The sequence below is a fragment of the Silene latifolia genome, chromosome 9 (assembly GCF_048544455.1).
Source record: "Silene latifolia isolate original U9 population chromosome 9, ASM4854445v1, whole genome shotgun sequence".
Taxonomy (NCBI): Eukaryota; Viridiplantae; Streptophyta; class Magnoliopsida; order Caryophyllales; family Caryophyllaceae; genus Silene; species Silene latifolia.
Window position 1 is genome coordinate 221,560,046 of NC_133534.1, and position 26,030 is coordinate 221,586,075.

The following is a 26,030-nucleotide window of genomic DNA, read 5'->3' on the forward strand; positions in this document are numbered from 1 at the left end:
TTTAATCAGTCAGTCTTACTTGTGACGGGTTAATCCCTTTACAAGTTTGTGACCTCTAACAAAAAGGGAGAGGGAATAAGGTAAGCGTCGTGTCTTCTTCACTAACCTTTCCGGTCATTTCGTTTGTGAAAAGGGCAGTATCCGTCGCAAGTTTGTAACATATATCGTCGTCACAGATGACTCATTTGTGAATTTTAATTCACTTGAACTTTTCAAAGATACAATTCCATTTCATTCATTCATTTATATAAACTAGGGGTCCATATCATTCTCTGACGTCAATGATATCCACCTCTCTGCATCTATCTATACTGAGAGGATGAAACAGGCACCTTAAACATGGTATCAAAACTCGGCTTGAGACATACTCCATTTGTCTCGGTTATTTATTTACTTATTTTATTTTAATATCTCATTCAGTTTTTTACCTTTCTATTTTAGGAATATCTTTGATGGACAACTTGATCATCCACACTCAATTTGATCTACTTATCAGGTAATAATTGATCTCCTTTTTTCTTGGTTTTTGTGCCAAAACCAAGTACAAACAAATGACCGTGACAGATGAAGTAATTTCCAAACCTTAGTCAACAATGTTTTAGGTAACCTTCAAAATTTTTATAACCTCGTTGTGATTAAATACGGCACAATCACGGGTAGGGGTGAGCAAAAGTGTAAACCTCGGTACAGTTTTAAGAATCGTATTAGATGTACGGCTTTTAAAATCAAATGAATTTACCGACATGGAACCACCCAGTTTGACTCGATTAAAATGATGACCCGATAGTTATTAAGCTTAAAATTGATCAAATTGAAAGCGATTTAGTTTATAGCTTGATACCTTTGACTTATAATGAAGCAGCTATACCAAATAATGATCAAAAAACTAATTTTAATGGTTAAAAATGAAGTAATGCGATAAAATCGTTAGACTCGATAATGATCCGACCCGACCTGATACATCATTTAACCTAAATTGACCGACCCGATAATGACCGACTCGACCCAAAAGGGTAGGCCGATCAGATATGAACCGAACCCCAAAAGGGTAGGCTGATTCGATATGAGCCGAACCCGATATAACCCGACCTAAACTCGACCCAACTGACCCAATTGTTACCACTAGTCAGCTCTAGGAAGTGAAGATCCAAAAGATATCCAAATGCAAAAATGTGAAAACAGGCAACAAAGGAGCCCACAAGGAGACCAAGTTAGCTGTAGAGGGTAGCAATCTTTATCAAGCAAAATGAATACACAACAAAATTTCTACATATGAAGACCAATCAAACACCAAATGTTTATACCAATTTAGAGAGCAACAAATCTGCCCAAATAAACCAACAATATCAAAGGGTCCACCCCTATTAGATAATTCTTCAACTGATTCCCATTTCTTAGTTGTCGACTTTCTGTTGGTTTTTTCTATCCAATTAAACTCACCTCATACTTTTCTTTTTTGCTCGTGTCTAATTCACCTATAACAAATTAACAACAACTCATTTTGGTATCTTGTCTATGGAGGCTACCCACTTCCCAAAAGTTAGTGAGTTGTATTCTTGTATCTACTTAGGCTCTCTCCAATAATTCTATTATCGACCTAACCATGTCAAATCTCGCTTCACTCTTTCTCTTCAGATCGGTTTCCCCGACTTGATTAGCCTTCCAAAACTTTTACGATGAATCTAGAAAGGCTGTTTGACGAGACATGGCAGCCGTGAACCAATAAGTGAGTCGAGGGATCCGCTTCATCGGGTTCCTGTTTCACCATACAAAAAACCAATCATCTTTGATGCCATAATGCGGTGTTGATGGGCAAACATTGCATTTAGAATAACGGCCAATTATGGTGTTACAAGTAAAGTATTACTATATTAAAAGAAGAAAAGCATGAGTAAAGTATTATTGTTTAATGCAAGTATGCAACTAAATATAATATCTACCTCAAAAAGGACCCCCAAGATAGGACAAAATACTTCTAAAAAAATGCGATTATGCAAGATGTCAAAAACGGCCACATACTTTTTACAAATCTAAAGATACTTCTAAAAAAATGCGATTATGCAAGATGTCAAAATACTTCTAAAAAAGTCCATTACTTAACAGGGCCAAAAGAATAAAAACTCTCGTATAGAAGACACTTGTACCAGAAGCCCAACATATAAACAAGGATGCATGTCATAATTCAATGTGCTCTTCAGCTGGGCTTATTGATAAGCGTTGTCACTCTTATATATATATATATATATATGACTGTCTTCCACAACCATTCGAAGTTACACAAAATTACTGACTATTTCTTTTACTACTGACTTGGACAAAGAGGCTAAAGATAAGCAAATTTAAAACAAAAGAATAATTTACCAGGATGATGCAGCTTTTGTTTTGCTAAGCTGCTGGTGACATCAAATGTCCTCAGATAGATCCTTGGAATATACTAGCCGTTGAAACCTTTCTGACAATTGCTGATAAGGCTGAATCTCTGATGGGCGCACATGTAGAATTGCACGCTTCAACTGTTCCATGTTTATCTCCGAAGCATCAAGATTCTCCTGATAGGATTTACTATTACAACACTTCCCAGAAGATAAGACAAAACCATACAAAATATAAAACCAGATATCAACATACTTCAATGGCTGAGATGGCTGCTTCCCTACAAACCAATGATATATCAGCACCTGTACACCCTTTAGTGACACGAGCTAGCTCTCTCAAGTCAACATCAGAACTGCAACGCATTTTACTCAGATGAATGTTGAAGACGTCGATTCTGTCTTTTTCACTAGGGGGTCCCACATACAGCAATCTATCAAACCGGCCTATCAAATATTGAAGTTGTCAGGAAAATATTCAAAGCTTGGGAAGTGGAAAATAAAATAGCATCAAGCATATGAACCCAGCATGTACATCCGCGAGAAGGTCCCGTTAGATTACCTGGTCTAAGAAGAGCAGGATCAATCTTGTCCGGACGATTTGTAGCGGCTATCACAGTGACATTAACTCTTTCTTGCAAACCTAGAAGGGAAAGGGTTTTCTGAACGTTATACATCCAGTTTTTACAACAGTAGACTCACGAAAATACAACATCAACATGTAACCCCAAAAAAGGCTGCCTTACCATCCAGTTCTACTAGAAGTTGACTCATGACCCGATCTGAAACCGAAACTCCATCATTTTCCCTTCCACGGATGACCGCAAGACTGTCTATTTCATCAAAAAATATTATAGAAGGAGCATTGGATCTTGCTTTAGCGAATAGAGACCTAACAGCCTTCTCAGATTCCCCAACCCACTTGCTGAATAGTTCCGGACCCTTGACAGCAAGAAAGTTAAGCCCTGCTTCACAAGCAACAGCGCGAGCCATCAGAGTTTTGCTGCAACCTGGAGGACCAAACATCAGAACCCCTGTTGGTGGCCGGGTTCCTATTCGGTTGAATGCATCCTGGTGCTTCTGGGGCCATTCAACTGCTTCCATCAATTGTGCTTTGACCTCCTCCTGGCCACCTATATCTTTCCACTTAACCTTAGGAACCTCCAGAACAACCTGCGCAAGACAAAAGTTACAGAATAAGCAGATAAATCAAATGAAGCCAAAGGAGGATACCATCTTTCTAGCTGCCATTTCACTTTAACATGATGGGATAAATCAAAACGACTCATAAAACTGAATTGAGTTTCTTGTATGTGGAGCAGCAATTAGAGTACCAGACGAAATTTTCGACGCAATGGTCACTCGGAAACAAATTTTTGATCTTTTCTGACATATATATAGGTAGGGCTGCGTACATTCGACTTAGTTACGGATGATGATCAGATAATCAAAACTTAGTCAGGTTACTATTCGTCAATCTTATTTATATAAAAAAAAAATCCAATTCAAGGAGGCTGAAAGCTAAGCTGCACAATTAAAAATGATATTGTAACGATCCATTTGCATGGTATGGGACATGAGTCCCACATCGGTCGTGTGGGAGGCCTATGTGGGATTTGAGGGGTGCTACCAACCTTCTTTTTCCGACCTTCTCTCCAACCTTCTCCCTTCGCCCTCTCACAACCAATTAAATTAATATATATCGGGTGGGGTCACAAGACAAGTAGAAGAAGCAAAATAAACGATATTTTAATCGGTTGTGAGAGGAGAAGGTAGATAGTATTTCGGGATTTATATAGACTTGGGCTCTACCACCCTCTGAGCTAGCTTTTCCTCCCAAGATCTATATCAGTTGGTATCAGAGCAAACCACCACCCCTTCTGCATCCTCGGCCCTATGGTGACGTCGGTATTGCAGTGTTCGGCCGGGGCTAGACGGTTCTAGCACACAGCCTACTGCTGGTGACGCCGGTATTGCAGTGTTCGCCCGGGGCTAGAAGGTTCTAGCACACAGCCAGCAGGCGAGGGCGCCTGGTTGCGGAGCGTGGTGGAATGTAACGATCCATTTGCATGGTATGGGACATGAGTCCCACATCGGTCGTGTGGGAGGCCTATGTGGGATTTATATAGACTTGGGCTCTACCACCCTCTGAGCTAGCTTTTGGGGTGGGTTCTCCCAAGATCTATATCAGATATCCATATGAAAAAATGATGTAGAAAATGTGTAGCGTACCTCCCGCATTGCACTTGGATGTATTTTCATTCTTGCCCTCTCAAAATCCTCAAAGGTAATCTTCAGTTGATGCTCTTGTGTTACCGAGAAACATTTATCAGTTGCTACAACTTTCTGGTTGTTACATGAGAGAATAGCGTCTCCAGAGATAGGGAACACAACAGAATCACTTGAGTCTGTCAACTCCATATTAGCCAATGACTCAGAATCTAGATCTTTGTCAAAAGCAACTTCATTGCTTGGGTAAGAGAAACAGTCCACCAACAAATCAGAAGCATATCCAACATCTGTACTTTTGTCAGACATAATACATCGCCTTAAACAAACCATAGCAGCCTCATTTGAAAGGGCAGCTAGATCAGCTCCAACGAAACCATGTGACACACCAGCAATTTCCTGGATTTGGGAAAATGAAAGAGAATGTACCATTCTACCAAGAATAGTAGTCAATATATCAAGTCGTTGTTCAGCAGTTGGTACACCTGCATAAGCATTATTCTTTTTTGTATAAGTAAAACTAAGATAACATGCAGATAAACTTTTGTTACGAGGTAGCAACAGTATTAAATCTAGTTATCCAACTTAATACTCGTGTCTCACGTAGTCGATTTTGGTATGTACCCCCATATTGTTTACATTCAGCATTTAGGCATGTTTTCTGGGTGTAGAAACTAGAAAGTGTGTGAGACTCAGTAGCCCAATTGCAGGTGCTTACATAAAGAATCACTCCAATGTGCAACAGTGTTTAATCTAGTTATCCAATTTAATACTCTTGTGTCCCCCGTATTCCATCGTGATATGTACCCTTAGGTTCAGTATTTAGGCATTTTTCTGTGATGGAGAATGCATATGAGACTCACTAGTCAACTTGGAGGTGCTCACATAAAGAACCGATCCAAATGCATACATCATCTATTGGTTGGGAGAGGGGTAGTAGTATAGTCTTGACACACTATATTTTACTGTGAAATTTCTGTTAAGTGACGCACTTACGCATAAAATGACATGATTCCTTATGGATTAACTATACCTATTTCAATTTCTCTATCTAATCTTCCCGGCCGTCTAACTGCAGGCTCAATACACTCTACTCTGTTGGTTGCCGCAATTATAAGGAGACCCTCTGTTCTGCTTATTCCATCCATTGAATTCAGTAGTGTCGCAACCATCCTTTGAGACAACTCATCACCACCTTCTTTTCTGGCTGGCGCAATGGCATCTAACTCGTCGATGAAAATCTAAGCAAATAATTCCTTATCAGCAATCTTAAATATAAAGGAATGGGAACTATTCACAACCCACTTATTCTACACGAGATATTAGTAAAAACGAGGCATTAGCGATGTGAACAACAAAGAGGTCAGCACTCAGCTCTCATGTACAAAAAAATACCAAGATGGTGATGCCAATGGAGACACTCATTCAGATCAATAAGGGGGGAAAGGAAAAAAAGAAAAAAAAACTCCCCCAATCCCTTTTATATTGTTTTCGTTTGTGTATTTAAGAAAAGGTGATACAACAACAACAACATCAGAGCCTTAATCCCAAAATGATTTGGGGTCGGCTGACATGAATCATCCTTTAGAACCGTCCATGGGTGAACGTACACCTCAAAATGCGAAAAAAATAGAAAAGAAAAAGTGAAAAACAAAAGGGGAGGATAATGTAAATGAGGTGGAATAACTAGGATTTGTGATGTTAACTGTTTTATTTTTACTGTATTAAGAAAGGGGGCAATATTTAAGGACAACCAGAAGAAAGAAATCGGAGCAATATACTTGGGATGGAGGGAGTACACAGTTGGTGACTTGAAGCGTAACATGAAAATCTCATGTAACTTAAGTTTCTTAAAATTAATCTGTACAAAATTGAGTGCTTCAGGTAAAATGATCTCACCACAGCAGGTGCAGCTTCGCTGGCTGACTTGAAGACATCATGAAGTGCCTGCTCACTCTCCCCATAATATTGACTGATGACTTCAGGCCCATTCAGTTTAAAGAAGCTAACTCCAGCATCGTGAGCACATAACTGAGCCAAAGATGTCTTCCCTGTACCTGGTGGGCCGTAAAGCAACACTCCCTTTGTAGTTCTTAAACCTAAACTAAAATAGTCAATGCTCATCAAGATATACAGACAATTATTTTACAGAAAGCAAACCAAGGAATCATAACTTAGGAAAATATGAACATTTCTTAAAAGCATAGTTTCACGGTAATTTCACAAAAAGTACTAATTAAAAAAAGAAGAAAAGGAGAACGGAAGAAGACACCTTGCTTTAACCACACATGCACACACATTACTGATGTATAGGAGGTAGGCACTACAGTCAATGATCAGTCATAACTCATAAGTATGCCACAGCTTTGGATAGCCATATATGAAACATGTAGTGAAGCCAATTTCACTAATTATTATTAACCAGTATACCGGGAAAAAAAATACTTGAATTCTTTTAAAAAGGAAAAAAACTGATTAGTAACTCAAATCCATTAATTATATTTCTATGCAGTTCTCATTTCTGCACATGTTCTATCACTTCACAAAATCTAAGCAAAGTTTGTCTATATTTTATACACTTTGATCCATAATGTCTACACAAATCAGAAATTAATGTCAAAAAGGTGAATCGGGTTAATCCGGTTATAACAAAATACACGCCATCCAGAACTTTAAAAGCTTTATGGAGATTAACAGCATTAAACTAACCTTGACAAGTCATTCTTCATAGACGAGGAAATAATATCTTGCAGAAGCCTGTATTCCTTCCTTAGTCCACCCAACTGCATAACTTCATCTCTCTTATCAACATATGTCTTATCAGGTTTTGACACACTACCGTCAGGAGTTTCAAACGAAAAATCTGACTCTAAGCAAATATTAATCTTTGTAGCAGTATTGATTATATATGCATCATCACTATGCCGAATTAACCGAGAAGTATTGGTAATGGCCTCATTATCTCCATTAGCTAATGAGCTTTTCATAGCCACCACTTCAAAGAGGCATAGCCTTGAGAGCACAGGAATAGTCACAAGATTTCCGCAAAGTAAAGTGCGAGAATATAACCAGGAAGCTGCAGTATGTTCCAGAAGTTTCTTTGCATTTTTGTCTGCCAATACTTGTTGTATCTCAACTGAATCAAAATAAGATCTCTTAGTCTCCCTCAAACGAGATACCGAACTTTCCAATGAGAGTAAACTTGACTTGCTTGGAGTTGGAGAGCATGGCCTCAAGTGTTGTAACGATGGTGTTCGGGGGGAAGAAATTTCACCATTTTCACATCCATCTATGGGTTTGTCTGACAATTTTTTCAATGGAGAAGACGTCTCTATATCCATTGACCAAGTTTTACAAGGTATCGACCTAATATATAGCTCCTCGCAAACCAAGGTATGATCCACATGAGAGCCACAACGCTCTCGGTTGCTATGAGCAAAGCTATTTAATGGTCCACCTCGGATACAGTGGACAAAGAGAGTTCTTCCAGTAGTAGGACAGCCTAGTGAGTATGACAGGTTTGAAGAGATTCTGACTTGATTCTTTACAAGCTGTAGAAATCAGCAAAGAAGATACAGTATAAGTTACGAGTTTTTTTTTTTTTAAAGCCGACGTAGGTAGAATGAGAGTTGTAGCACAAAACTTCTATAGTTTCTCATCTAATCAGTCATCAGCAGGGTTGCAAAGCAGAATTAAAGCAGCAAACTGAGTTGAACACAAAATAAAATGCGCAGACAATTATTAAATGAGCTTTTTCTCTAGATATATGTTGTATGTGGGAGGACAAGAATGATGATTGATCAGAGAATTAGCATTGAAGAAAAACCCTGAATAAAAAGCATATATACCCGGAGAAACAGTTTTGGCAGTTGATCAATAACGTCACGAATTAGAATTGCTAATACTGACCTTACCTTATTAGAAGGAAATGCAGTAGCAAGAACAAAAAAGTTTCCAGCTTTATCATTCGTTTTGGGTTCCCAATCAAGTCCAAGTTGTTGACTACATTCGGCGGTCAAAGAGCTTAGAAGCAAACCATTCATCTTCCTGAAATTTGTTTGTAATGGAGGAAGGGAGACCTGTGACAAGATACAAAACATCCTCCAATTTGAATCATTAACATAAATAAAAATATGCAAAATTACCAAGAAAAGAGATGAAATTTGAATTGGAAATTAGAATAGATACGGAGACAAGAGAGCCAGGAGAGATGGAGAAAGAAGTGATGGAAGCATGAGAAAGCCAAATAGTAGAACCCTTTTGTTGAGAAGTAGTAGTATCCAAGTCGGAAAGAAGAGCAATGAGTGAGGATTTGGAGATGAAAGATGGGAACTTTGAAGAAGCTTCTTCAAGGGTTTTCTCAAGAAATTCATCCTTTTCTTCTGATTTTTCTTGTATTGAAGTTTGTTGATTGTTGTTGTTGTTGTTGTATGATTGAAGCTTTGAAGAAGAAGATGAAGATGGAGATGGTGAAGGTGTTTTTGAATGCTTCTTTGATTTTGATGGCATTTTTTATGAGGGATTTGGTGCTCAACTGCTAAACCCTTGTAGAATGGAGGATTGCTCTATATAGCGCCTCTCTATTGTGTTGTTTCTTTTCCAAATACTTGAACAAATTCAATTTCAATTTTGTCAAAATGCATTTAACTTCATTTTACAGCTTTAATGCAATTTCAACTTCTATCTATTCCCTTCGTTTTTTTTTTTCAAAGCTTAGTATGTTTATTACCACAGCCTAGATTCTATTACCTCAACGACAAGGGTAAGCGCGCTCAAACAGAAGCACCTCATCTACAATTACAGAAATGGAAATTACGGAATACAGTCATTGAAATACGGAGTACTTCATAAAGTCTATATATATTGCTCATAAATCTGGAACAACAACACTCCCATCTTTACAATTCCGGACAATCATACATTCTAATGCCTAATACTTGTATGACCAACGACACACTATCAGGGTAGGAAACAAGTGAAAGAAAATGCAACACAAAATAAACCCACTCATTTCCGATGACAAACCAAAATAAGCACTCGTTTAAAGCTGAACTACTCCGTTGTCAATTGCTCATATAACTTTGCTCATATAACTTTTACTGACTTGCAAAGCATTATCCATCAACTTTACCGCTCGGAGTGATCAGTTGCAAGAAATTCACAACTGGAAAAAAAAAATGTCCAACCTGTTCCAATTGATCCTAAACAATCAACAAATTGCAGTTAAATTGATTGACGAATTACAATATTAAAGATGTTATCATGTCATCCATCAATGACAAAAGCTTAACATGTTCTCTGAAAATGATGTAGCAGGTTCACACATAGCAACCGCAAATTTCTCCGCCTTTGAGTATTTCTTGTATACTTTCTGCAACCTGTGACCTGCTGCAGCTGAGTGAAAGCTGACCAGCATCTTCCCACATTCCCTGAGTTGTGATTCTGAATAACCTGTGTACAGCCTCAGAGTCTCGGTCCAAGCTGGACTCTTGTGGAGGGTGAGTCGAGCAACATACACTGCTGAGGCAGCGACCACGGACGGGCAAAACAATATTGATCCGTAGTTCATCAGCGCGAGTTCCGCCAGAAAGTAGACCATGTTCTCACTCTTCATATACAACCACAAAGTTTACACAATTAGTTAGATATATAGAACATGAAATAGACTGAAACCCTGATATTTTAAGAAGATATTGGAGAATATAATAATAGATACTTACTTCATCATCAGGAATTGAGGCCTTGATGTAGCGAGTGAGGAAAACATAGAGGGTTGGAACTGTAAGGTACCACTCGAGTTTGCGTAGAATGGTTTTCTCCATCTTTAGAATCTGTTCATTAGTATATGCTCCATCTGATATGGTCACAAAGTCATTCACCTGACAGTTGAACAAGATTACTTTTTGATGGAGTTCCAAGTTTTTTGACAACAAAAAGATTAAATGAACTAAAAAGCAAATTCTGCACTACCTCGGGAGCCCAGATTTCCTCATATTTGCAGGCAATCAACATACAGCCAATGCCCAAAAGCTGTAATTCCCTCTTAGGCATTGCTTTCACAGACAGAAATCGATCCACCAAATTGATCGTAAGATAAAGAGTTTCAGGCACTAGATCAAATCTGTCGTGTACTTCTATCAACCAATCTACCAGAATGGCCCTCATCTTTTCATTGATTTCGGGTTGAGATGTTAAGTAGTCATGAGGCCGACATTCGTTCTGAAATCGGAGGAAAAAAAACACACATAATGTTCAGTCCAAGAGAATTGTTCCTATAATGTATTTAATTATCCAAAACAGCGACTTGTAAAATCATCACTGACGACATTTTATAGCAATACAATGACACTCTTGTAAAATCGTGTTGCGCAAGAGTTTGTGATAAATTATACCTCTGCTAGCTTGTAGAAATGGTAGAGATCTTCAATGTATTCAACTACAGCCAACTCGTTGTCAGCATCAGAAGCATCAATGTCAACCGTTAGTTCTTTTGGTTTAATTGACAGACCACAAGCAGCCTATTTCCATAAAAATTAGAGTAGTTCAGATTAACACCTTAAAAACAAAAACTCATTAAACAAAAGGAAGAAAAAGGGTATAATTTGCTCTAGAAACAGGAAGGAGCCTGACCTTGCTCCTAGCAGTGAGTACAGCAGTCATAGTTGGAAGCTGTTTCTTATTCTTCTTAGCAGCTGATTTCTCATTGTTTACCATCTTCACCTCCTCTTTTGGGTTCATCTCTTGTGTATCAGGGCTGATCACAATAACTTCTGGTTCTGGCTTGTTAATCACCACTTTCTTCGTCGGTGGTTTTGGGACGGGCCCTACCTTTGTAGCCACTTTAGACCCCCGAGCAGGAGCCACTGCCTGGAAAACCATACACAAAAACATATCTGAGACCGTCGTCTATCTAATCTGTAGCCTGGCTATCTACTCATTAGCCTCATAATACAGACTTGAGAAACATATTATTATTATTCATTTGAATACAAACCTGGTGGTGGTTGTCAGTAACCTGAGCATTAGCAAGTAATTTGGCACGAAAACTCCTATGACCAAAGAAGAATAAATTAGAGAAAAACTGAGATAATACATGGAGACACTATATAATAGTATTTGTCATACAGGGAAGACAAGATTAAGCCCAACCTTGTAATGGGACGTTCCACCTTGCCTTGAACGTCTCGTACAGTGACAAGATTGCCAATGTCATTCAACACCTTCCTGTTTCTTCCCTGTACTTGTACATTCTTTTGTTTGATACCACCATTATTACCCATATCATCACCTGTCATTACATACAAAAGTTTGTTTCAATGTAAACAGAATAAAATTCAACCAAAAGACATCACTCACATCAGTGCACTTCCAATACTGTAACATCTACTGTAATTTTTTAAACAAAGATAAATCAATTTGTGAAGGCGGTCGAAAAGAAAATCGTAAAAAGAACAATAAACATGAGACTCAAAATCTACTAAACACCTTCCACATTCAAACAAAACATAAGGAATCCAATTGATGCAATCCAAAAGAAAATCAATCAGCAATAATCAGTGTATACAAAAGGCATGAGATTCATATGGGTTTGTTGAAAATCAATCACATCAAATATTCATTTAATTAACACATCATAAAGATTATAAAAACAACTTGCTGATGTAAAAATAACTTTGATCAAGAAGACGAAATAAATTAACAAAATTTATCTGAAAGCCATAAAATTGATGGCAAAGAAAAAGAACCCCAGAAAAAAAAGTAACAGATTATTGTCCTGAAATTACACGAAACAATCGAAACCCAGAAATGAATAACAGCTTATTGTCCCGAAATTACACAAAACAATCGAAACCCAGAAAAGATTAACTGCTTGAAATAAAGAACATAACAAAATCAAAGAAACAATGAAGGAAAAGAGGAAAACCTGTTGATTGATGAGGGACTAGTGTTCTTGACGCCATTGATGAATAATTAAGTACCAAAAACAAATTAGGTTTCTCTCAATCTAATCAAATCGAGTCTAATTTAATTTCGATCTTTTGTTTGGAGTGATTGGATGAGAGTAGAACGAGGGAGGGATGAATAGTGAAGGGGATTGTAATGGAAGTTTGCTGCCCTATTTTTGTAAGATGGTAAACAAAGGCGGTATCTTTCCAACGGTCATATTATTCGAATTTCTATCCGTTGGAGTAAGGGATTATGTCCTAAATATGGCCTTAACAAAAAAAAATTGGTGAAGTTTATGTTATGTTATTACAATAGCTCACTTGGTTTTCGAATAGAATTAGAGACTAGTAAGACTTGATCGGTTAAAACTTGAACAAACTTGTAAACTCGATTCAACTTGACCTGGTTTTTCAGGGTCTAGGACCTGTAAATCTTTATCCGCGCCTAAAATGAGTCGAATTCGAAATGACTCGTTATTTTAGGGTCGAAATTCAACTCGACCCATTCGACTCAATAGGTCATTGATAAATCAAGAATATTATTAATATATTAATATTTTTATTTTTATATTTTATTTGAAGTACTCCGTAATAAATAGAAAAATAATTATTTGAATATTTTAAATAAAAAAATTCGAAAATCAATTTTATTTAATTTTTATATCATTTAATATGAAATAATTTATTAAATTAATTTTATTTTTTATAAATTTATTAATATAAGTACGATAAGTAATGAATATAATAATTAAATAAAAAATTTCTTAATTTGTATTCTGACGCTAATCCCATCGGCGATCCGTATGACCGTCCGTATTTAACCCGACCTATATTCTGACCCAACCCATTTGATAGGTCTAATCAATGCAAACTGTTTGTAAAGATTGGCCGTAAAAATAAGCCAAAACCAATAATAGTAAATTCAAATGTCAACATATTATACACATTTAAATTTTTTATTCTAAATTAATATTTTATAATTGTGATTTAAAAAAAATTAATGAGCACATAATTAATATAAAATATCATGTCAAAAACTAAAATAAAAATTAAATAAAAAACGTTATTAGATTTGAATTTTTCCCTTTTTATGTAACTCTTTATTTTTGGTCTGAACACAATCATGTTGGATAATTTTCTACTTTTAAGGAAAAAAAATATTAAGAAGAGCGTTTGCTTGGTGAAAGGGTCAAGAATTTAAATCATCAAGCAATGAATTAATAGCCTATTTGAAAATTCACATTCGCGAAACTTAGGATTGTATAATATTTTTTTTTTGATGACGAGGAGGTTGGATCCTCCCCGGATACAGGACCCCACCCTGCTAGGCGCCTGTACCATGTGAGTTCTTTCCCGCAGGGATTATTCCCTCTCCGGGCGTCAGGTCCCCAGGAAAGTGTTCATCTAGGGAATCGAACCCAGGACCTCGCAATTCCTCCTTAGGAGGCTTTGAGGTTACCCTGGAATTCCACTAGACTCACACATCTTGGGTAGGATTGTATAATATTGCAGATTCATTTCTGCAGATGTAAAATTGTTGAAAATTTAAAATAGGATTGATTTGCACATAATCTCAGTCGTTTAGGAGTAAATTGCACTTATTGAAAAGTTTGGGGACAAATTGCACCTAACACCAAACGTATGGGGGACAATTCTCTAATTTTCCCTTTCCCTTTGAGAAACAAATAAACTTGGTTTTTATTTGGAGCAAATTCTTAAGGGTTTAAAAACAAATCGTGACACGGAGCATGACTTACCCATGGAACAAAAGCAAAATTTAACTAAAAAGCACAAAATAGCACTCGACGATGACATGACACACCACCATTATGTTGGATTAGCAGAAAGAGACAAGTAGGAATATCCGCCTATTCAAAAATGGTTGATTTCTCAACTTGGCTTACTCCTAAATTAGTCAACCAGTCATCACACGAATTCACCTCTCTATAAATGTGTTTCAGATTAACTTTCCAACCATAGTCGATGAAAAACACCGGTATATCATTACTGAAGAGATTATGGATTCAAGTACCTAAGAGGGGGGATGAATTAGGTACTATTTTAAAATTTCAACTTAAACTCTATTGGATTAAAGTAAGTTGTTTGATAATGTAGAAGAGTTGTGAATACATCGATTAATATTGAGGAATTAAACGAGTATTGAAATGTAAGTACTTGCTAAAGCCTGAAGGTAACAATGGTTCTGACTGTTGCTATTCGTCTCTTAGCATATGATGTACAAGCTACAAAACGAATGTGTCAGTATATAGAACTGTTACTCAGGAGTAAAGCAAATAAAGAAACTTAATAAAGATTAAATTTATTAAATTCGTATTTTTCTTTCATCTATTTGTGTTCGAGTTTTATCAAATTTACAGTTCATAATCATCAAATTAGACCGATAATCACTAAACTAAAGTGAATATTACAGTGTCATAAAATGAATATCACATTACATAACACATGTTCATCAAATTACACTATCATATTCATTTAACTCAACGTGAATATAATAGTATCATAGGGTGAATATCACACTAAGGGGGTGTTTGGTTGGGGCATTTGGAATGGATTGGAATGGATTCCATCCATTCAAGTGTTTGGTTGACCCCATTTGGAATGGAGTTTGATACCCAAGGGGTTCTAAATCCATTCCAACACCTTGAAATCCCATACCCAAGTCTCATCCCAGGATTCTAACTCCATTCCACCCCATCCAAACCCTAGAGCTATAGAAAAAAAAAACGGTACTTGCTATTCCTAATTCTCCATTAATATCCCCTTGAAACTCCATTCTCATGTATGTCGATTAGCCTTTAATTTCTTTTTTTTTTTTTGATTAACGCATTTGTACGTAGGTATGTATAGCCTTCAAATTTTTTTTTTGTTTGATTAATGTTTATGCACGTAGCACTAGCAGTGCTTCAATTTTGTTTTTTTTTTTGATTTTGCTATTGTCATATTATATGAACATGTTCAATGGATTTTTGCTTTTGTTGTAGTTAATTTTAATTTTAAATAATATTATTTTAGTTATCTATAAGGAAGAAAACAAAATGATTAGAAATCCATTCCAAATGTGAACCAAACAACATGAATGACATTTTGAATCCATTACAAGATCAAACCAAACAAGCATTAAAAAGTATGGGGTTCTAACTCCATATTTCCTTGGTATTAGAATCCATTCCATTCCATTCCAATTGTTTGAACCAAACGGCCCCTAAATACTACATATTCATCAAATTATATTATCATATTCACTAAAATCAAAATGAATATAATAGTGACTTATGATGAATATCACACTTGATAAGACATATTCATCAAATTAAATTATCATATTCACTAAATTCTGAGTGAATATGATAGTGCCATATGATGAATATCACACTCGAAAACACAAATTTAATCATAAATAATGAGAGATAAAACATAAAAATTCAATTTAATTTACCGTATTATACAACTTTTAGGGTTTAATGTAATTACAACACAAACCCGATAAATTAGAATTTAATTAATCAAAACACGAAGTAGTTTTAACACATACCTGATAAGTTAGAATTTAATTAATCAAAACTCGAATCAAGATTACAAAACCACTACGTTGGATGGGAAATTAAATTTATGCATGATTTTTTTGATAGAAACGGAAGTAGTTTGAAACAGGAGAAAGAAAGAGTTTATGGAAAGTGATAACTGTTAAGTAGTGGGGACTTTTGTTATTTGTTTTTTTTTTTTTTTAATATTAGGAGTAGTAAGTACCATACACCTGGGTGTATGGTATAAAAATTGCTGAAATGAGAGAAGGGGATATTCGAAAACGTTGAAAGAGCATTTGTGCTGTTGGTATATGATACTGCACGTGCGCTAATACTATCTCGTGGTGGTGGAGCCAGGGCCTCGCTCCACACATTTTCGTATTTTCATATACTCCGTATTTGAGAATTTCATTGTAAAATGATACGGTGTACGTACTCCGTATGTAGACGATATATATTCTTGATCAAGATTTATTCATTCGTAAATGTACGCAAACTTTGTCCCTTCGCTATGCTCAAAGTCAAAGGTGACGTAACCTTCTCTCTCACTTTTCCAAATCCAATGCTTTCTTAATATTAATATTCTATTATTAAGATTTTAATTACTTTAGTTATGCTCTTTTTTTCTTGCTCTATCTCTATTTCTATGGAAGATTATGGTAGGTAGAAAGAACTTGATCGTTAGCACAAGGCAAAAGACATTTTAAGCAACATTTAAAACCTGTCCTAAGATGTAAGACATACGGAGTATTATATATAAACAGGTCGTAATGCAATTTTATACTCTAGCATCTTATCATCCATTCCGCATTTATTTGCCAAAATATTACTGCGTACTCCATGCATTCAATTTTATAACTTTTTTTTTATTATCCAATAGTTATTTTTACAATCTTTGCTTTTACATTCAAATAGCTCTCCAAAAATGTACTTGATTTCTTTTCTTAATGTAAATGACTCAAGAGTTACTCGAATGACGACGTAAGTTGTATGTCCTCAATATCCGTTATGGCATCTAACCTCTATCTCATTCATTCATACTTTCTGAAAGCTCCAACTAAATTGCTCAATTATAGTTCAAAACTTCACTCAGCTAAAATTGAGCAGAAAAATCAACACCTAAAACAACAGGAGATAATGAATCCAGAGCACAAACAATAAATGATTAGAATTAGCTCCTCTTTCTTATAAGCCTCGTGAATCATGTAACATTTAACATATATATGTACCTTTCTTATGCCTTTTCTTTTATCTACTAGGCAATGGAGCAAAATCATCGTTCCAATACAGTCGCTGAAGCCGGTAAATTAAATCAGGACACTACAAAACGGTTTAATGCTCAAATGACTGCAAAACCAACAAAGAATGCTCCAGGGAGACTCCATTTCCTATGATTATCACAGTATTTAGGCTCATTCCTCAAATGCTGCTATCTTGATCATTCAGAACTTGTTAGGTAACTCTCAAACATATGCATGTGGAATTTCTCCCATGCAGTTGTATATTAGACTGAATCGACAATGACGAAGGAAGTTCCAAGCACGGAATTTTGAACACATCATTTCCTTCCATTTGCCCAGTTCCGGTTCAAGTTGCCGAATTTAGCATTCAGGTTTTTATTTACATGCCCTTGCTTAGGAAGATCTTGGATCTCCATTACTTGTATGGTTCTCTGCCTTTTCGCTGTTTTCAGTTATAGAAATCATAATATACCATCAGAAACAGATTTTTTTTGAGAATCGCAAGATTAAAAATGTAATAAATGTCGTGGTAAAATTTGATGTACCATTCTCAGCTTGTTGATACCGCTCCTGGAGTTTCCTTTTAGTCGCTTCAAGCTTCTCTTGGACGGAGCCTTCATTAAAAGATCTCGGCTTCTGATACATGATACAAATATTACTCTCCAAGTTTCAACAAGTTCTATGTTTTGGTCATTATATAGAAGGATATTACGATTTACGAGAGTTACCTCTGGTTGAAGAGTCGGCCTCCTTTGCACAACTGGCTTCTCGTGATTTAGTTGACATTTCAAATCTTTTGGGAGTTTGTCATCTCCATTAGGCTTTAAGGGTCTACCATTTCCAGATGGCGTGCTTGAGGGCTTGCTAGGCTTTGGCAAGGGCAGTTGGTTATTCATTTGTCGTGGCCTGTTATCCTTGGATGCGGGAGTCTCTTCTTTAGGAGGTTCTTCTCTCCGCTTAGGAACACCCGGCTTAACTACAGCTGGTTTTCGGCCAGTCTCCCGGTTCTTGTTGAATTCCCCACAGTTTCGAGGGTCTGAAACAACATTCAATCCCCGGTCATGTCATAACTATGACTCCTAAAAGTGGGGAATTCAGAAAAAGAACCCAACACGAAGACCTAAAGACTAGAAGCATATAGAACAGGAAGTTTGACTCACTTCCATCATCATCCATGCCATCAAAGAACTTCAGAATCGCACATTGTTCCGAGAACAACAAACCAAAGTCAGTATCAAATGTGAAGAACTATTTTTAGTTCGAATATGGTCAACACATGTACCTGGTTGAAATCCATGGTTTGTGTGGTGAAAAATACTCCTTCGTCCATCGGAGGAGATGGGAGCCCTTCTTCTTCATCGACCGTGGATGGATTAACAGAATCAGGTGTACCTTTTTCTACACAAGAAATTAAGAAATCAAAAGAATTAATCAAAATACAAGCTCTGAAACTGAAAGTCTGGAATCAACATGTGTTCGATACATAATAATGACAAATAAAAAGATCCACACCTGCAAGCTCTCGGGTCGATTCAACCCACTCATCAACAACAATCTTCCATTCACTGTCAAATCCAAGAACAGAAAATGAGCACACTGTCCGCTAATTTGTGCAGCAAAGGAAACAATATTGTGTTCAAATTAATAAGAACACCGTCCAGCAGGACAGATCATGAATATGTCAGTTACTTAACACGCAAACAACACATAACAATCATCACACGGTTTCTTAAAATTTTCTTGAAATATTAACAGCTGAGACTAACTGAAGAAACCAAACAACACATTAACCAACAATGAACAATGATTCCTGGCTGTTAGGAGAGTACGGAGAGTCAGGTACGCAGAACTGTATCCTTGTGACATGTGGTTTAAGGACAACCCATAACAAAATTCGCGTCGTAGAATGCATCTAAACTGTGCTTACTTGACATTTTGCTTTATTGCACTATATTTCGAAGTTGAAGAGTAGTTTAGAAAGTGGCTAGCATTGTAGGGCTAACTTTTGACAAACAAGTCAAACACTTAAAGAAACAACACCATCATTAATTCATTATATTGTTGGCATTAGCAACCAAGTTGACACAGATGTTTTAACAATGTTAGCAGTAATTACCATTCATTCACAGTTTCACAGAAACACAAACATTATTAACATCATCAATGTAATACTAAGAATATCAGAGATGTTAGTTTTAATTAGTTTGGAAAGAGTGATTGATAGTCCCATACGCTATCAAAGACCGAGCAAGATTACGAATGTCCTTGGAACTATGTCTTTTGATGTGGTTGACAGCCTTTCCAATCTCGGTTTCCTGGATACACCACTGTAACACTTAAAAAACACTTCTGCAAACGTACATGGGCAAACGAACAACGAACAAAAGAATTAAGAGTAAAACCTTCAAGAGATTAATAGTCAAATGCATGAGCTGCAATCTCCTCAAAGACTCCATCAACACTGAATCAGACTGCATTGCATTTAACAGTTATTACAAAGAATAAAAGAAGGTAAACAAACAAATAAAATAGTTGAGTGAAAAAAGCAAGCAAGCATTAACCTCGAGTTGGTTATTATAAAGGACATCCTTGATCCTCAAGACCTCATTAATAAGCTGTTTCTCCTGCTCCATTAAATCAGTTAAAGCTTCAACATCTCCATAGTTAATATTACTATTATTATTATTATTCAACTCCGTCTCCACACCTTCATTACCACCAATATCAACATCAACATCAACATCATCATCATTACCACCAACATTAACATCCCTAACATCATGATCACTAGAAAGAGGTAGCTCAACTCGGCGACAAGTGAGGCAGCGAGTGATTCTACAAGTAAAGAGCAACTCAGCGATTCCAAGCTTCCTAACTCGGTATTCGTTTGGAAAATCAGAAGCAGCCACCATTATAGCATGCTCAATTATATCAAATATGTCACTATTTGGTTTTCTAAAATATTGCCTCCAATTATCTAGATTTACTTCACCTCCTCCTCCTCCTCCTTTATTATTAATATTAATATTAATATTATCATCATCTCTACTAATATTAGTATTACAACCACCTGATTTTGAGACCATAATTTGATCAAATTATCACTAACCCAGATCTTCAAAGCCTTTTTTGATTGATTAGAATTAAAATTCTCACACCCAGGAATAATAATTGGCACAGTATTCTTGTATGTAAGAGAATGGGAGAGAATAGAATATAATAATAATAATAATGTGGTGAGATTATTATTCTGATTATGGGTAGAAATCCGGAAACTATTTTATTAGTATTTGCTCAGAAAATTTCCTTTTTTCAATAACTCTCTACCCAATAATATCACCAACTACACTATAATAATACGAAGTATATTAGTAATAAATTCGAATGAAACACGCCGTTATTAAAAAGGAAGATTTAATTAATAATAAGATTTCACATAAATAAAACTTATTAATAGTTGGGTGAAGAAGAGAATCTAAGGATTGAAGGGTGTGTTTGTGGTGTTTGGATTTAACTGTTACTTTGGTTGATCAACAATGGTAAATCGTTAAATAATTGGGGGATTCTATTTATTTTCATAAAATTAGGTGAGGGATATGAATTTGGAAGGGAGATGAAGATGGCCCCTCTTTTTTGACTTCATCCACTCAAATTCTTCCCTCCAAATTTTTACCAAAACCCAAGGGACGAAATACGAAAGTGCATCCACAGTTCCTAAACGACACGTATCCAGTTAGCCACGTGTTATGGGATCGGTTATTTTGGGTCCGGAAAAATAAGGATCGGCTCCATTTTGAATTTGTAAATTAAATAAACAAAATCTTATTATAGACAGCACATATCCGTCTATAACTAAAGACGGGTCAAATACAATATCACATTCCTAGTAGGACAAGCAACAAGTGGGGTGGTGACGGCAAAAAATGTCATCACTTTCAAACTATTAAGTATTAAATACTCCCTCTATACCAGACCAATGATAACACTTACCTAATACGGTTGTACCACACTAATGATAACATACTATAAACTAGTTTTAATAGCAGGCGTTATCATTGGATACAAGAGTTAAATAGTTTAGAATTTAAAATGTGTACTCACTATGCTAAATATTTTATTTATGATATACATTACTTTTTATGAACCTATGGTGGTGAAAGTAATTGGCGTATGCTCACATATAATGAAAAAAATACTCATTTATCAAGATTACACATATATGGCTGACCATTTACATTTAAATTCCATTATAATATGTTCATTAACGTGTCTATTGGGTCGGTCCAATTTTTTATAACTATTAATTATCAGCCTAAGTGTGATCTCGTTTATTGAAATTATTCGATCATTATTAATTATAAAACCCTTTCAATAGTATTAAACGCTGCATAAATACGAAATTTAGTTAAGTAATTTATAATTTGACGTTATCACTACCCTTCCCTTTCGACTTTCGTTGACTTTTGTGTTAAAACTAAAAGTAAATAATTGACCGAAACGAAAGCAGTATGAAATAATTTAATTAGGATTATCATTAAACAGCTACTATAGATAGAACTATGTTACAACCGTTTACGATAGATGTATATATAAGAACATATCAACTTGTTAACGCAAATAAAATACTCCGTATTAAGTTATCCTTATAGGGCTCAAATACGATACATCGTTTATGATAAATGTATATGGGAATATATCAACTTTGTTAACGCAAATAAAATACTTTGTATTAAGTTACCCTAAAATGGCTCAAATACAATACACCGTTTATCATAAATGTATATGAGAACATATCAACTTGTTAACGCAAATAAAATACTCCGTATTAAGTTATCCTAAAATAGCTCATATACGATCCAAGAAAATAATAGGATGATACTCCGCATTATAGAAGTAGATACAATTGGGCTCATAACCAAATCATATACTCCTAGTACTTAGAAAGAGACAAATACGGTGATGGGGCATATTCTGCACCGCTGACCAAGTCAACATATTGAGCAAGGTCAAAGATATCCACAGCAAGTCAACGACTTAGACAGCCTAGCCGACTCAGCTACGTCGGCCTGTCACCTGGGTCTCGGCCAGGCAACTCGCCAGCCGGGGCACATATCCGCGTACTCATATCCAAGACCCCTCGGTCGGCCTGCCATAAGTCCATCGGCCGAGGGTAGAACGGTCTTTCCGCCTGCTAGCCACTTGGCCACTACGCGACAAAAGGTGAAAGTCTATAAATACTCCTCAACCCTCATTGAGGAAAGGATCCACAATTTAACCTAAAAATCACTATTCATCTGGTAATATCTTCCTTATCTTTCTACAATATATACTTCGCCAAGTAATCACAACTTATCTCTCTAAGTTAACTGACTTGAGCGTCGGAGTGAGTTCGCTCGGTCCAAAGCCGAGCCCTCAGTTTGTTCATCGTTTCAGGAGACCGAGAGGAGGATTCAAGCAAAGACATCATTCTACAAGCTACGAGTGGTGACAAATATCTGCTCTGGAATTACACCCGGAACAATTGGCGCCGTCTGTGGGGATAAGATACTAGAAGCTAGTCACATTCATTCCCAAAAAAAAAAAAAAAAAAAAAAAAAAAAAAAAGAGAGAAAACTCAAAACAAAAACCCACCCAAAAAGCTAAGAAGATGTCGAAACAACCAGAGAAGGTGCTTGTGGAAAATGAATTCTACCAAGATGACACTTTCCACAACTCTGAAATCGGGCAGTCCCCCACCGACCGTATCACTGATACGACGAACGGGATGCCAAAGGAACAAGATACACCGCTGCCCACCGACCAAGTCACCATCATGGGACATGTGGTTGATGCAGCTAAGCTGAAGCTACTCCTGGACCTAATTAGTAGTACGCCGGCTCACACTGTCACACCGACAAGAGCGGCGGAACCCGTCCAGGAGACCAGGGCCCAAAATGTGACTCCGAGAAACTTGAACGGAGCACTAACGGAAGCTGACCCTGCCAAGACGCCGGGGGAGCCCAGAGTGCCAGTGGTAGACCTGAGCCCTTCCCGCACTCGAGGGAGGACAGCGTCGCCGCGGCACCAACGAGGCTTATCCCAGAGGAGCGAAAGAAGTCCGACTCGCCAGAGTTGGAGAAGCCCGACTCACCAGAGTCGGAGGAGAAGTCCTTCCCGCTACGAGGAGAGGAGCCGGACTAGGAATGCGAGGAGCCGATCGCCGCGTGTCGTTCGACACGTGGTCAGACAGCCACTCAGTGCCTATGTCCTTGAAACCGCCGTGCCAACCAAGCTGAAGTTGCCGGCGCTCACATATAAAGGGGATAGCGACCCCACCGACCATGCCGAGGCCTTTGAGTCGTACATGTCGTTGTGGGAACAACCCGACGAAGTCTGGTGCCGAGTCTTCCCAACGACCTTGCATGGGATGGCTCAAAGTTGGTACAAGGGGCTGCCCGACGGCTCGGTATACTGTTACGCCGACCTAAGGGACGCCTTTTTAGCCCAGTACTCTTGCAATAAGAGGAGGGTCGTGGAGACATCGGATCTCCTGACTATCAGAAAGGAGGGGGGGCGAGTCTCTACGGAGCTATGTGAAGAGATTCGACGCCAAGGTTCAGCAGATTCGAGAGATTAATCCCGAGCTGGCGGCCTTCGCGCTGATGAAAGGCCTCCCAAGGGGAGACTTAAAAAACGAGCTTATCAAGTACGGAGGCCTGGGCCTAGACGCCGCTAGGAAGATGGCCGACCAAGCCATCAAGGTAGAGGACTATCACAAGACCTGGGTAGGCCACAACGAGGCTGGGCACTCAGAGAAGAAGAGCCACCAGGAGGACAACCCGGATGAAAGACGCCGTGACAATAACAGGTCACGGTCTGACAAGTCTGCCAGGAAACAGAACGCGGCGGACGCCGGGGGGAGTTCGGGACTGTACTACCAAAAGCGGTACAATGATCACACCCCCCTGGTCGTATCGGCCGTCGAGGTCTTCGCCCTGAGCAAGAACGAGGGTCAGGAGTGGGAAAGGCCCCTTAGACCGAGGAGTGACGGTGACACGAGCCAGTACTGTGAGTACCACGGCCACACCGACCACTTAACTAACGACTGCCGGCATCTGAAAAATGCCATTAAAGAGCTGATCCGGAAGGGGAGCCTTGGCAAATACGTTGCCGGAGGCCAAAAAACAGATGCCGTCGGGTCAAATAAGAAATCCGTCTGTGAACGGATAGGAGTAATCCATGTTGTCATCGGGGGCAGCGAGAACGGTGGGTCCGCTCATGGGCACAAACGACACCTGAATGAACTATATCAGGCCATCAACTTCGTGCCCAACACAGCAACCCCCGCTTCCAACATCCCCGATATAACCATTGGGAAGAAGGACTACGAGGGAGTCATCGCTCCTCACAGCGACCCACTTGTAGTCCACTTGGACATAGCCAACCACTTGGTGAAGAGGTGCCTGATTGACACAGGCGCCTACACAAACATTATGTACAGAGAATGCTTTCTCAGCCTCGGACTGAAGGTTGAAGACTTGAGCCCCTGCGCCAACCCGTTGTACAACTTTTCTGGGGACGGCCTGGTACCCCTGGGGTCAATCAGGCTGCCGGTGATGTTCGGCGAGGGAAGCGCGGCCAAAAGCGTTATGTCTGAGTTCGTGGTCATTGACGGTTCGTCTGCCTACAATGTCCTCATAGGCCGAGTCATTCTGAGTGAGGCCGACGCAGTAATGTCCATCCGGGCCCTGACATTGATGTATGTCTCGGACCGGGGGGAAGCGCATAAGCTCGTCTCAAAGAACGAGAAGGATGAGGTAGTCAATGTCCAAGTATCTGCCAGAGGGTGCAACATGCAATCCTTCAAAGTGGCGAAGAAATCAGAGAAAGGGAAGAGCCCATCCTTGCAACAGGAGGGCGAACGCATGGATACCACCGTCGGCATGGTTGAAGGAGCAGAGACCGAGGAGGTGGAGATTGACCCAGGCCGCACCGTAACTGTCGGTGTCAACCTGGAACAAAAATTTAGAGCCGACCTTCTGGACCTGCTGAGGAAGAATAAGGATGTCTTCGCCTACTCAGCGGCCGAGATGCCAGGTGTGAGCCGAGAGGTGATTATTCACAAGCTGAACGTACTCCCCACCGCTCGCCCTGTCAAGCAAAGGATGAGGAACTCCTCAGCCGAGAAGGATGAGGCCATCAAAGCCGAGGTAGACAAATTACTAGCGGCGGGCTTTATCATGCCTTGTACTTATCCTGAGTGGTTAGCTAATGTTGTAATGGTGAGGAAGTCATCGGGGGCATGGAGGATGTGCGTAGATTTTACCAATCTTAATAAAGCGTGCCCCAAGGATTGCTATCCCTTGCCTCGAATAGATAGTTTAATTGACGCCACGGCAGGCTACACTATGCTGAGCCTGCTGGACGCCTTCTCGGGGTACCACTAGGTATTCATGGCCGAGGAAGACATGCCCAAATGCGCATTCATCACTGCTAACGGCACGTACATGTACAAAATGATGCCGTTTGGTTTGAAAAACGCCGGTGCAACGTACACAAGACTGGTGGACAAAGTGTTCCAAAATCAAAAAGGGCGAAACATTGAGGCTTACGTCGACGATGCTATTGTAAAAAGCAAGTCTGGCAGCGAGCACTTGGCCGATTTACACGAGACATTTTGTTCACTAAGGAAATACAAGATGAAGCTCAACCCAATGA

At 38.3% G+C, this 26,030-nt stretch overlaps 3 protein-coding genes across 4 annotated transcripts; all 3 read right to left on the reverse strand.

Moving 5' to 3' along the window:
- Nucleotides 1-1,268: 1,268 nt before the first annotated feature.
- On the reverse strand, nt 1,269-9,205 carry LOC141600424 (calmodulin-interacting protein 111-like). Of its 2 annotated transcripts, none has more exons than XM_074420658.1 (11): nt 8,790-9,205; nt 8,516-8,680; nt 7,311-8,152; nt 6,501-6,705; nt 5,635-5,842; nt 4,605-5,086; nt 3,119-3,545; nt 2,935-3,015; nt 2,629-2,819; nt 2,362-2,549; nt 1,269-1,756 (listed from the first exon to the last, which is right to left on the reverse strand). In XM_074420658.1, exons 1-10 carry the CDS (start codon nt 9,108-9,110, stop codon nt 2,403-2,405), a joined length of 3,069 nt encoding a protein of 1,022 aa, XP_074276759.1. In that variant the 5' UTR covers nt 9,111-9,205; the 3' UTR covers nt 1,269-1,756; nt 2,362-2,402. The 2 variants fall into 2 exon arrangements, with proteins under 2 accessions (XP_074276759.1, XP_074276761.1); XM_074420660.1 differs by having other exon boundaries at nt 1,269-1,866.
- Nucleotides 9,206-9,445: 240 nt separating this feature from the next.
- On the reverse strand, nt 9,446-12,698 carry LOC141600425 (G2/mitotic-specific cyclin S13-7-like). Its single transcript, XM_074420661.1, has 8 exons — nt 12,526-12,698; nt 11,751-11,889; nt 11,596-11,650; nt 11,232-11,468; nt 10,994-11,119; nt 10,572-10,820; nt 10,322-10,480; nt 9,446-10,209 (listed from the first exon to the last, which is right to left on the reverse strand). The coding sequence occupies exons 1-8, from the start codon at nt 12,560-12,562 to the stop codon at nt 9,874-9,876; spliced, it is 1,338 nt and encodes a 445-aa protein (XP_074276762.1). The 5' UTR covers nt 12,563-12,698; the 3' UTR covers nt 9,446-9,873.
- Nucleotides 12,699-17,232: 4,534 nt separating this feature from the next.
- LOC141600426 (putative mediator of RNA polymerase II transcription subunit 26b) lies at nt 17,233-20,996 on the reverse strand. Its single transcript, XM_074420662.1, has 9 exons — nt 19,895-20,996; nt 19,736-19,804; nt 19,566-19,648; nt 18,846-18,898; nt 18,616-18,731; nt 18,494-18,521; nt 18,062-18,369; nt 17,879-17,969; nt 17,233-17,775 (listed from the first exon to the last, which is right to left on the reverse strand). Exons 1-9 carry the CDS (start codon nt 20,417-20,419, stop codon nt 17,651-17,653), a joined length of 1,398 nt encoding a protein of 465 aa, XP_074276763.1. The 5' UTR covers nt 20,420-20,996; the 3' UTR covers nt 17,233-17,650.
- Nucleotides 20,997-26,030: the final 5,034 nt, after the last annotated feature.

Bases quoted from the DNA above. Each gene is read 5' to 3' on its own strand.
- LOC141600424 (XM_074420658.1), bottom strand. From the start codon at position 9,110: ATGCCATCAAAATCAAAGAAGCATTCAAAAACACCTTCACCATCTCCA. The intron at 5,843-6,500 runs GTGAGATCATTT...TTATTTGCTTAG, and splicing joins GCGAAGCTGCACCTGCTGTG to ATTTTCATCGACGAGTTAGA. The intron at 3,016-3,118 runs GTAAGGCAGCCT...TTTCCCTTCTAG, and splicing joins ACTTCTAGTAGAACTGGATG to GTTTGCAAGAAAGAGTTAAT.
- LOC141600425 (XM_074420661.1), bottom strand. From the start codon at position 12,562: ATGGCGTCAAGAACACTAGTCCCTCATCAATCAACAG. The intron at 11,651-11,750 runs GTTGGGCTTAAT...CTTTGGTCATAG, and splicing joins GTGGAACGTCCCATTACAAG to GAGTTTTCGTGCCAAATTAC. The intron at 11,120-11,231 runs GTCAGGCTCCTT...TTATGGAAATAG, and splicing joins TACTCACTGCTAGGAGCAAG to GCTGCTTGTGGTCTGTCAAT.
- LOC141600426 (XM_074420662.1), bottom strand. From the start codon at position 20,419: ATGGTCTCAAAATCAGGTGGTTGTAATACTAATATTAGTAGAGATGAT. The intron at 19,649-19,735 runs GTTTTACTCTTA...TGGTGTATCCAG, and splicing joins TGACTATTAATCTCTTGAAG to GAAACCGAGATTGGAAAGGC. The intron at 18,370-18,493 runs GTGAGTCAAACT...ATGTTGTTTCAG, and splicing joins TGGCATGGATGATGATGGAA to ACCCTCGAAACTGTGGGGAA.